At 42.9% G+C, this 11,006-nt stretch overlaps 1 protein-coding gene across 1 annotated transcript in view; it reads right to left on the bottom strand.

The window, feature by feature from the left end:
* Positions 1-7,541: 7,541 nt before the first annotated feature.
* Positions 7,542-11,006, bottom strand: part of SPACA1 (sperm acrosome associated 1) — a 56,892-nt gene continuing 53,427 nt past the window's right edge. Inside the window, exons 6-7 of the mRNA XM_053283725.1 lie at positions 9,190-9,310; positions 7,542-8,031 (exon numbers count right to left, since the gene is read on the bottom strand). Coding sequence (XP_053139700.1) covers positions 7,830-8,031; positions 9,190-9,310 — 323 coding nt within the window. The 3' untranslated portion in view covers positions 7,542-7,829. The remainder of the gene's footprint in view (positions 8,032-9,189; positions 9,311-11,006) is intronic.

Genomic DNA, 11,006 nt, shown 5'->3' with positions numbered 1-11,006 from the left:
TTCAAGATTATCTGGACATTGTTTTTCTGTAGGTTAGACACATTGATCCAGTTGTTGCCTGAAGCACATACCAGTGGTGGGGGGGAAAGCCCCAAATACATCGAAGTACATGCTTTTTCTTATGTGGAGATTGATCACATACTGCAAGAGACTGGACATTTCTTAGTTGACCACAGTCAATATTTACTGCAAATGGCAAATAAATGGGGTAGTTAGCCAAAGGCATCTCATAGTAGCAAAAGAAAACCTTCCACATGGCATACTTTCTAGCTCAGAAGCACAATCAGTGGTATAATCCATGTTATTTTGGGCAGCCTCAAAATAATTGCACCATAGTAAAACAGTTTGCAACATTTCTGCTGCTTGTTTCTTTAACAGCTTTCTATTAACCCACTTAATCACGCCTGCAGATCTTAATAATACAACAAATGAAATGGTTGTCAAAGTTCTCAATTATTCTGAAAAAAACTAGACTAAAGTTGCAATCATATGCAACCCTAAAAGTAAGTCCCATTGAATGCGGTAGATTTACTCCTGAGATTGCACTTTACTTTTTCTTTAAAAAATGCAAGGTGGGGCAGAACTCCATTCTGACTTCTGTTATTCACAGCAGTAATTAATTGTACAACTACAGTACTGCAAAACACTGCAAATTTCATTTAACATTTAGCTGGAACTATCCTTTGATTTACAAATCATTTGCTTCCTGAATCTTAAGCACTCTGGAGAAAATATCACCATTAATCATAGAGAACTAAATATGTTTTCAGCTATATCTCCCCCCACCCCGCCCTTTTATGGAGCATATGGTTTTTAAAATGGCCTTTTTACGTTGGTAAGAAATCAATGGCACAAAACACTATAGGAAAAGGAACCCATTTATTCCTTGATATTTTGTTAAATATGCCTGACTAAATGAAGTAATAAAATATAATGAAAATCTTTGGGATTCATCATGAAGATTTCATCTTGATCTAGGATGCCTAAAACTGTCAAAGTCAAAAGTAATGATTTCCATCACTTATGCCATTAGATCACACATTAAGTGAGGCTGTCATGCATTATGAGCTTAAAAATATTTTCATATACCCTCAATTTCCTAAGGAAGATAGCAAATCATCTACAGATGAGCAGTGAATTACTAAAAGCTGGCCCAAACAGCAGAGAGAGAAAATCCACACTGCTATATTCAAGCCTTGATTAGGCCAGTAATGCACAGCTGGAACGATGGTAGCAGCATCTGGAAGCTAGCCATGCAGACTGTGAGCTGCTGGCCCCATAGTCTTGTCAGCCATAATATGAGTGGGCACAGGATCAATGCAGCCAGAAGGCCTGGCACTTGTGGACTATACCGTAGGGATCTGTTCAGATCACGACTATTTACCCTATCCCTAGAATGACAGACTATGTCCCAGTTGGTTAGCACTCTTCTCAGCAGTAAAGAAGACAGCCTAACATCTGATACAACAAATTCACAGCACATTGGATGGCTGCCACTCAGAGTATAGGCAACACCCCTTTGTAATCCATGTGCTGACAGCAACTGCGGACTGACAAACCGGGGAGACCCGAGTTCAAATCCCCATTCAGCCATGATACTTGCTGGGGGACTCTGGGCCAGTCACTTCTCTCTCAGCCAAACCTACTTCACAGGGTTGTTGTGAGGAGAAACATAAGTATGTAGTACACCGCTCTGGGCTCCTTGGAGGAAGAGGGGGATATAAAAAATGTTTTTATTAAAAAAAACAACCAGATTCACAGCACATGGGATAGGATCCTCAAAGACTCAGAGGTATTGTTTTCTGCCAATCCACCATCTTGTCTCAAGATGGTAGCCACTCAAAGTATAGACAACTGTTCTTTGTGACTCATGTGTTGACAGTCAAATACAAACCACAGCACATGGGAGGGGGTCCTAGGTAAGAGTCACCATGAGCTTTCCCAGTCAGCAGGCTTTACCACAGGTTTACTGAGAGGCTTTACTGAGAGTTCAAAGTTGCCTCAAAAAAACGATGCAAAAAGTGGATATTTTTACCCTGGATATACATCTGGCTACACTCTAACACATGATAAAAAGCCAAATTGTGTGTGAAGTGCTCCCTGATAGTTCACAGGGACTTCGGGGTAAATTTGGCCAATTGTGAACGCACTCTCTCCATTCTAGAGGAGATGCAAACTAAAAGCCAGGTGTGAAAAACTTCCATGTAAAAAGAAGCAGAAAATAGGCTGTGTTAGCTCTAAGAACTTAAAAAAAAATAAATTCAGATGCAGCAACACACTTCTCCAGGTAGAATGGTCCATTGGCTGCAGCCCCAGCATTCGGGGGATTTTGTGTCTGATAACGCAATGGAATTAAGAGGCAAATTTGAATGCAAAAAGTGAAAAAAATGAAGCTTATGATAATTCACATTGCACACTCTTTTCTGCAGCAGAAATGCATCATTTCTTTATCAGGAATTAGATATATACTCATGCATTTTGAACACACATATGTGTCAGGTAGTTTATAATCATTGGTATATCATTTATAATCATACACCAATCTATAAATGCTATCCGATTTGTCAACAAAATCAGAGCTCCTGAGGGGCATTGTGTCTAAACGCGGACAGGTTAGCACGGGGGGAGTGCATGAGTCCATTGGACCCTCATTTCTGCATAACATGTGAATGGGGCGTAGCTCTTTCCTCTGTGCAAAAATGACTGAAATTTTATCCTAATTGTTTGGGAGTAAGGATAAAATCTGTATGTGCAACAATGCTATCACCTATCTTCTATCACTGGGGGTGATGGTGGTGGTGGTAGTCATTGCCCTAGGATGGTAAAGTTGTAAAGGTAAAGTTGTGCCGTCGATCAGTGTCGATTCCTGGAGACCACAGAGCCATGTGGTTTTCTTTGAGAGAATACAGGACAGGTTTACCATCACCATCTCCTGCTCAGTATGAGAGGATGCCTTTCAGCATCTTCCTATATCACCGTCGCCCGATATAGGCGTTTCCCACCGTCTGGGAAACCTACCAGCGGGGATTCCAACCAGCAACCTCTTGTTCACTAGGCAACTTACTTCCCCGCTGCGCCATTAAGTGGCTTCCTAGGATGGTACCAATGGCCAAAATTTGTTGACCTGGCTCATGGATTAAAACCTTCCAGTCTGCTTTCGAATCTAGTATTTTCTTCCTGTCCAAGATCATGTGGCAGGAAAGACTGGGGTGGGGAGAGGGATCAGTATAAGACGAGTTGAAATCTGCTGTGGATATGACCCTGCACCCCTCTACGCACATGGTCTCACACAGCTTAGTTCCTGACCAGGAATGATGCTAAGGTGTTGGCCTGGCTCCTGGGAAGCTGGAGGAGTCTGCTACCTTCCTGGCTGCACGCTTCTGCTGTTTGTTTTGGAGTACAGGAGCGAGTGAATGAGGTTGCTTTAAACAATGGTGGATCATGACACACTATGACTGTACTGTCTGACACTTTGCTGTAAAGTTCAAGTCTAGTGGATGAGGGAGCAAATGGTGAGGCGAGAAATTCATACGGGAGTGGCCACTACCCCTTACTACCTCTTGGAATCATCCCTGCAAGCTATTAATATCTGGAAAGCAGTGCAGTCTGTATAAAACCAGTTCATACTTGAAATGTCTCTCCTTCCTTCCACCCTAAGCATTCTGTAAGATAAAGAAATACAGGAAGTACTGGTTTTATAAGAGAAAATTGCATGGACATTAAGATCAAATGAAATAACAGGCTTAGGCTTGGCTTGGAGCAAAATGTTTATAACCTCATTTAGTAGATAGGCGAACATCATCACAACCACCATTTTCAGTGTTCTTTTCAGTCTGTGTTTTCCCTTTAGATTCTGTGATGTTTCAATTCATTTCCTAAATGATATAATAAGGCACTGCCCATTTCAGTGGTACAAACATTATGATCTTTTTATTTGCCTGCCAAAGATTAACATACCATTTTAAATGCAGTTTATGTGCAGTAAAGTTTAGTGTTCATTTTTCTTTTTAAAAAAATAAATAAAAAGGATATAGCTATGAAAACTGTTGATACACTCTTATAAAGTGACACAGGGGACACAGTTAGAACATCTGCACCAGTATCTGAACTTAGGAAAACTAATAAGGTTTAATTCCATCATAGAGCTGATAAGTTGTTCTGTCTTTTTTAAATGAACACATGTTTAATGATGAACTTTATGGTTAACAAAAAACAATTCTATCTGTACTGTTTGTATATTTGGCTTTATAAAACTTCCAGCACAGCTGTTAATGAAAGAAATACTTTGGGTCCCTCTAAGCTTTAATAGCTGCTACTTTCTGCGGCCTATTCTTTCCCCCGCCCTTAGAAGTTCTGCCTTATTCAAGACTGGAATTATTTTACATATTATCATGTATTATTTCTGGAGTCAAACATTCAAAGTGGGATTCAATCTGATCTATAAGAAAGACAGAAAGGAAAATGAAATTATTAAAGGAAAGCGGGTACAGACCTAACAAAGCCCTCACCCTACATACTTTTACCCCACTACAAAATTTTGTATGTAGGGGGAAATGTAGGGATGAAGTGAACTTTTAAGTACACATCTTCTTGTCCAAATCTGTAAATGTAAAAATGCAATTTTAATTACTGGTTAGAGAAGGGAGAGTTGTTTTTTGTTCCTCATAGATATCGCCTACAGCTTTGCCAGACGAAAAGCTGCTCTGATATTACCCCTGCTAACTGGGCAAAGAGGCACCTTTTACCATGGTGATTCTCTTTATTTAGCAGGGGGAGAGTAACTGGCCCTATCCACCCCCAGCACAGTATTTCCAGTGACTGTTGCTGGTGTCTATCTTATGTTTCTTTTTAGAATGTGAGCCCTTTGGGGACAGGGTTCCATCTTATTTGTTTGTTATTTCTCTGTGTAAACCGCCCTGAGCCATTTTTGGAAGGGCGGTATAGAAATCAAATTATTATTATTATTATTATCATTTCACTCTGAAAAAGATTGATGGCATGAGGAGGGCACTATGCAAAAGATAATCTTCATACAGGAAGCTAAACTTTCAGTGCAGAGTTTAACTGGCTTAAAGGTGCAGAGGTCCATGCTGGCTTGTGGTTAGGGATGTGTGAACCAGTTTGAATTCGAACCAGGGTGGTTCGATGGTTCGAATTCGAACCGAACTAGCCATCAGGTTCGAGCTGCAGGTTTGAATTCGAACCAAACTGGGGATGGTTTGATTTGAACAGGTTTGAACTGGTTCGAACCTCCAAAAGTGGGTGGGATGGTATCTGGCAACCATGGGTACCTACCACCCAAACCCCAAAGCAATCGGAAATTCGTACGATTTTTTATGAATTTTTGAAATTTATTTTTATTTTTTCTCATAGGTATAAAGGGACTCAAACCAGCCCACTATTCCCTATTGTGGAGCACCCATGGGTGCCAACAACCACCCAAACCCTGAAGCAATTGGACACCCCTGTGATTTTTTATGAATATTTGAAATATTTTTATTATTTTTCACATAGGGTATAATGGGACCCAAACCAACCCATATCCCCTATTGTGGAGCACCTAGGGGCATAAAAGTGGGGTGGGTGGTAGGAACCCAGGGGTGCCTACCACCCAAAAAACCCCAAGGCAATAGGACACTCCTCTGATAATTGGTGAATTTTAAAAGCATTTTTGAATTCCTCATAGGGAATAATTAGGATTTCAGCAAATGTATAGCTTTACGTCGGGGGGAAAGGGGTGTCCTAGAGTGGAGTGTGGTGGGTGGTAGTTCCCAAGGTGGGCAAGGAAGCTATCGGAATTATTTGAAAGGTATTGGGTGAAGGGCTGATTTTTAAGTGATTTTTGAAGTTTACGTGTCTTTAAGGTTTTTCTCCATAAAGAAGCATGGAGGTGTCAGCAAATGTATAGCTTCACGTCAGGGGCAAAGGGGTGGCCTAGAGCAGAGTGTGGTGGGTGGTAGTGCCCAAGGGGGGCCAGGTAACTATCAGAATTATTTGAAAGGAATTGGGCAAAGGGCTGATTTTTAAGTGATTTTTGAAGTTTATGTGTCTTTAAGGTTAGCAATGAGAGTGGATTCATGGTTTGTCACTGAAAATCTTATATGCTACCAAAGAATCTGCATGCAGAACACTTCAGAAACAACAAAACGCACTACCCCATCCTCAGAAGTTTTTTCTGAGGTGTGAATTCTCATTCTATCATAGCAGATGAGATTTTTTTCAATTAGACAACTCTCATGACCCCACTTTCACTTTTTCACACTCTCAATTACTATGAATATGAGGACGTAATCAATTTAGCACACTTCACCTTATGAAGACAAACCTCAGAATTCACCAAAATTCACCCCTCTACCCAATCACTCTGAAATTGGGGACGGGTGGTAGCCTCCACCCATTAGGCACTATCTACCAGCCCACCCCACTCCTTTGGGGCAGATCCACTTTCTGCCCCCAATCTGCCCCAAAGACACCAAAACTTCAAATATTCCCAAAAAATCAGGCCTCTGCCCAATCCCCCTGAAATTGGGGTGGTAGTCTCCACCCATTAGGCACTACCATCCCACCCCACTCATTTTGGGGCAGATCCGCTTTCTGCCCCCAAACTGCCCCAAAGTCACTAAAACTTCAAAAATTTTCAAAAAATCAGCCCTTTGTCCAATCCCCCTGAAATTGGGGTGGTAGCCTCCACCCATTAGGCACTACCACCCCACACCACTATTCTGCCCCAGTCCCCACTTTCTGCCCCAATCTGCCTCAAAGACATGAAAACTTCAGAAATTCCCCCAAAATCAGCCCTTTTCCCAATCCCCCTGAAATTGGGGTGGTAGACTCCAACCATTGGGCACTTCCACCCCACCCCAAAATTTTGCCCCTGGTACCCTTTTTTACCCCCCGAATCGATTCAGATTCGGATTCGGATTAAATCCGAAACCGAACCGAATCAAGGGTGATTCGGGTGGCCCATATTCAGGCACAAAACCGAACAGGGGTGATTCGGTTCGGGTCCCGAACCGAATCACCAAATTCCCGAATTGCACACCCCTAGTGCCAACCACCCATGGGTTTTATATTCATAAAAAAGCAGAGGGGTGTCCAATTGCTTTGGGGTTTGGTGGTTGTTGGCACACAAGGGTGCTTCACAATAGGGCATAATGGGCTGGTTTGAGTCCCTTTATATCCTATGAGAAAAAAATAAAAATAAATTTATAAAAAATCTTACGAATGTCTGATTGCTTTGGGGTTTGGGTGGTAGGTACCCATGGGTGCCACCCACTTTTGGAAGTTTGAACCGTTTCGAAATGGTTCAAATCCGAACCAAACCAGAGGGGGGTTCAAGCAAAACCAAAACCGAACCATCCCCTCCTGGTTCGAACCCAGTTAGAATTCGAACCGAACTGGGCAAACCGGTTTTATGCACATCCCTACTTGTGGTCTACCTGCACCAGTATGAAAGTGTTTAGGATGCCATGTAGCAGTAACAACACCATCACAATGACACAAAGCATGAAGTACATAAAACAGATGAACAAACATCAGTGTTGGGAATCGGAGTGCCAACGTATTTATTATGCAAGTTTGGTTAACACCTTATAAAAATAAATCTCCTTCCTGGCTTTTAAGAGCACAGACAGGCATAGGCCCCTGGTGAACCACATTCATCTTAACAACAGAAAGCAATCTTTAAATCTGGTTGATGCAGTTTCACTATCTCAATGTTCACAAGCTAGGTTCATCGGAGCAGCAAAAAGCACTTCTCAGAACGAGTACTCTTAATATTTTGAGCATACTTTAATATAATCTCTCTTTTCAAAATAATCTATTTTTTCCTAAAAACTTTCCTTCCTTCCTTCCGCATTCCATTCCTGGTAAGAACCCTGTTCCTGTACATTGGTTTCTAGCTGTGACATCTGGGATGCCTCGGCTGTGGGTCCTTGCTCCATTGGGTCATCTGAGTTTCTGACTGAACCTTGTGAACTTGGTTCATCTCTCCTCATAACCTTTGTTTGCCAGAAGGCTTTGACAGCGGCCCTACAAGACAAGTCACAACCAAATCATAAGGCAAATTTAAGGCAGATTTTGGATCATTTTTGCCAGAGCTGTTGGCAGCCTATCATTCCTCATGCTTGAAAATGGTTGGAGAAAGGCATCACTGAGCCCCTAGGGTGTACACACATTTTCCTTTTGTCTCATGTCACATCTGGTTAACATTTGCTTAGCCCAGGGCTGCTCAGCTTTGGTCCTCCTGCAGATGTTGGCCTACAACTCCCATAATCCCTGGCTATTGGCCACTGTGGCTGGGGATTATGGGAGTTGTAGTCCAAGAACAGCTGGGGGGGCCTAAGTTGAGCAGGCCTGGTTTAGCCTGTAACTCAAATGCATCAGAGGGAAAAGCAGGATAAGTGTACACACTATGAGCAGAGATCTTTCTTTCAAACGATCTTCAAACCTGTAAGGGGGGGACCCTATTTTCTATCTTCTATCACTTTACTACCCTAACATGACAGTAATACTTTTCAGTCATTCTTCCAACAACACTGTTGACCCACTCCTGACATCTGAACTCTTATCTCTCTGTTTCTGAGTTTCTCTTCTCCTCATTTGCCCCAATTCTACTTCTTAATTCCTCACAAGTTAATACTCCTTTGGCTCCCTTCATATCTTTCTCCCAATTTTGTGTGTATTCTGTTACTGTTTCCTAGGTCTGGAACAGTTCCTCTCCCCTAAAATCTCTCTGTGTGACAAGCTTCTGCCTCTCTTCAAGTTCATTTGACTAGCTCTCCTTAGATTCTCCTCTTTGTTACCTGTTGTCTGTTACCTTTTAAAACCATCTCTACCTACCATCCAGTGGTGGCCAGTGAGGATGCACCCCGGCGCCGCCCTCACCGGCCGCCACTGATACCATCCACAGCCTGACTAATGGCCTACCACTGCTAGCACTGGGCAGGCTAGAGTGGTGCCCGTGGCTTTGTAGTGCTGCTGGTTGCTGCAGAAGGGAGTGTGCAAAAAGGGGGCTAGCCCCAAATCCACCATTGCTCTCCCACACTTGCTACCTGCAGTGACTTGCACTGCACCCTGCTGCATAATGACACTGGCCCTGGTTCTCCTATGCTTCGGAGAGGTAAACGTTGCCCGTGTTATGGATCTGCTTAATTTAACACAGTTCACATGTTTGTGCTGTCTACCTACCAATTAAGAATGATGAAGATTATTGCAAAGATCACGCCAACACAAACGATAACTCCAGTTATGAGGACAAACACCAGTACTATATCTGTGCTTGGCTTCTTCAATCGTCTTGTTTCCAGTTCTAAAGAAAACCAATACCATTATCATTATTATGGGAATACTCTGGTAAACAGGATATTGAATGAGATGAAAATAAGTTCAATGGGTGTCGATTTCCCACTCCCATGAATTGCCAGATAGCATTATATCCCTGTGAAAAGTGGGTTTAGATGGAAGACAGGATATTATACACTCACACCGCATCAGTGTCTTACTAAGAAGTTCCAAATGTCAAAGCAAAAAGGAAATTTGATTAAAATTGTGCATATTTTAGTACAACATTATAACAAAGCAATTTTGACGTACAAATGAATATCTTTGAATAGACAGATCAGTCACAAGGCAGCCCCTCATTATAATCTTACATAAAACTGATCTGAGAATACTGTGCACAGCACTATGTGCACAGTTGGGAAGAGAATGTGACAAACCATAAAGGATTAAGACTACGGCTGCAGAAATGGTTAAAAAAAAGGACTGACAACCAAAAAAGCAGAGAGGAGAGCTGGTCTTGGGGTAGCAAGCATGTCTTGTCCCCCTAGCTAAGCAGGGTCTGCCCTGGTTACAACTGAATGGGAGACCACATGTGAGCACTGTAAGATCTTCCCCTCAGGGGATGGAGGAGCAGAAGGTTTCAAGTTCCCTCCCGGCTTCTCCAAAACTGGGCTGAGAGAGATTCCTGCCTGCAACCCTGGAGAAGCTGCTGCCAGTCTGTGTAGACAATATGGAGCTAGATAGGCCAATGGTCTGACTCAGTATATGGCAGCTTCCTATTTACCTATGTGAGTAAAGAAGCAAAAGCACTTACAAGAGTGCTCCATAGCAGATTCAGTGAGGCTAGGCTGGACGTGTGAGCCTGATCCTGGTGCTGACCCTGGACCTACCTAACCCAGCATTCAGTGGTTCAACTTGCGCTTCACTTAACCTTGGCAGGCGATGGTCTGGCTGATCACTGCCGAATTGAAGCTTCTCCTGGGCCTGTCCACATTTCCGGCAATGAACCGGGGGGAAGGAGCAGCCACACTCATAGTGCAGGGCAGTCTGGGATACAGGAGGGGGGAAGTCCTCCCAATCTCAGCTCCTGCCATTGCTGCGCTGCCGCTCGTATGGGCACGTGGTACAAAGGGGAGCTCCTGCCTTCCCTGCAGCACGCCCAGCAGTGGCCATGAGGTCGTGGGAAAGACCTCCATCAATTGCAATCAAGCCTCCCTTTTGGAAAGCACTTTCCTATAACATTTTAATGAATGCAAAGTTAGGAACATAGGAAGCTGCCATATACTGAATCAGACCATTGGTCTATCTAGCTCAGTGTTGTCTTCACAAACTGGCAGCGGCTTCTCCAAGGTTGCAGACAGGAATCTCTCTCAGCCCTAACTTGGAAATGCCAGGGAGGGAACTTGGGACCTAGATGTTCTTCCCAGAGTGGCTCCATCCCCTGAGGGGAAGATCTTGCAGTGCTCACACTTCTAGTCTCCCATTAATATGCAACCAGGGCAGACCCTGCTTAGCTAAGGGGAAAAGTCATGCTTGCTACCATGCTTGCTACCACAAGACCACTTAAGGAGGATTAAGTAAATAAAATATTGAACATTGTAATGACTGTTTGAAATAGATGCAGATTGTAAAGGGATACAGATTCAAAGGTGTTTTGGACAACCCAGAGAATAATTCAGGTAAGAATCAAGTAAAGGATCCTTGGAAAATGTCAGCATGTATTA

Source organism: Hemicordylus capensis, chromosome 1 (assembly GCF_027244095.1).
Source record: "Hemicordylus capensis ecotype Gifberg chromosome 1, rHemCap1.1.pri, whole genome shotgun sequence".
NCBI classification, from domain to species: domain Eukaryota; kingdom Metazoa; phylum Chordata; class Lepidosauria; order Squamata; family Cordylidae; genus Hemicordylus; species Hemicordylus capensis.
This window is presented reverse-complemented; position numbering and strand designations above follow the sequence as displayed.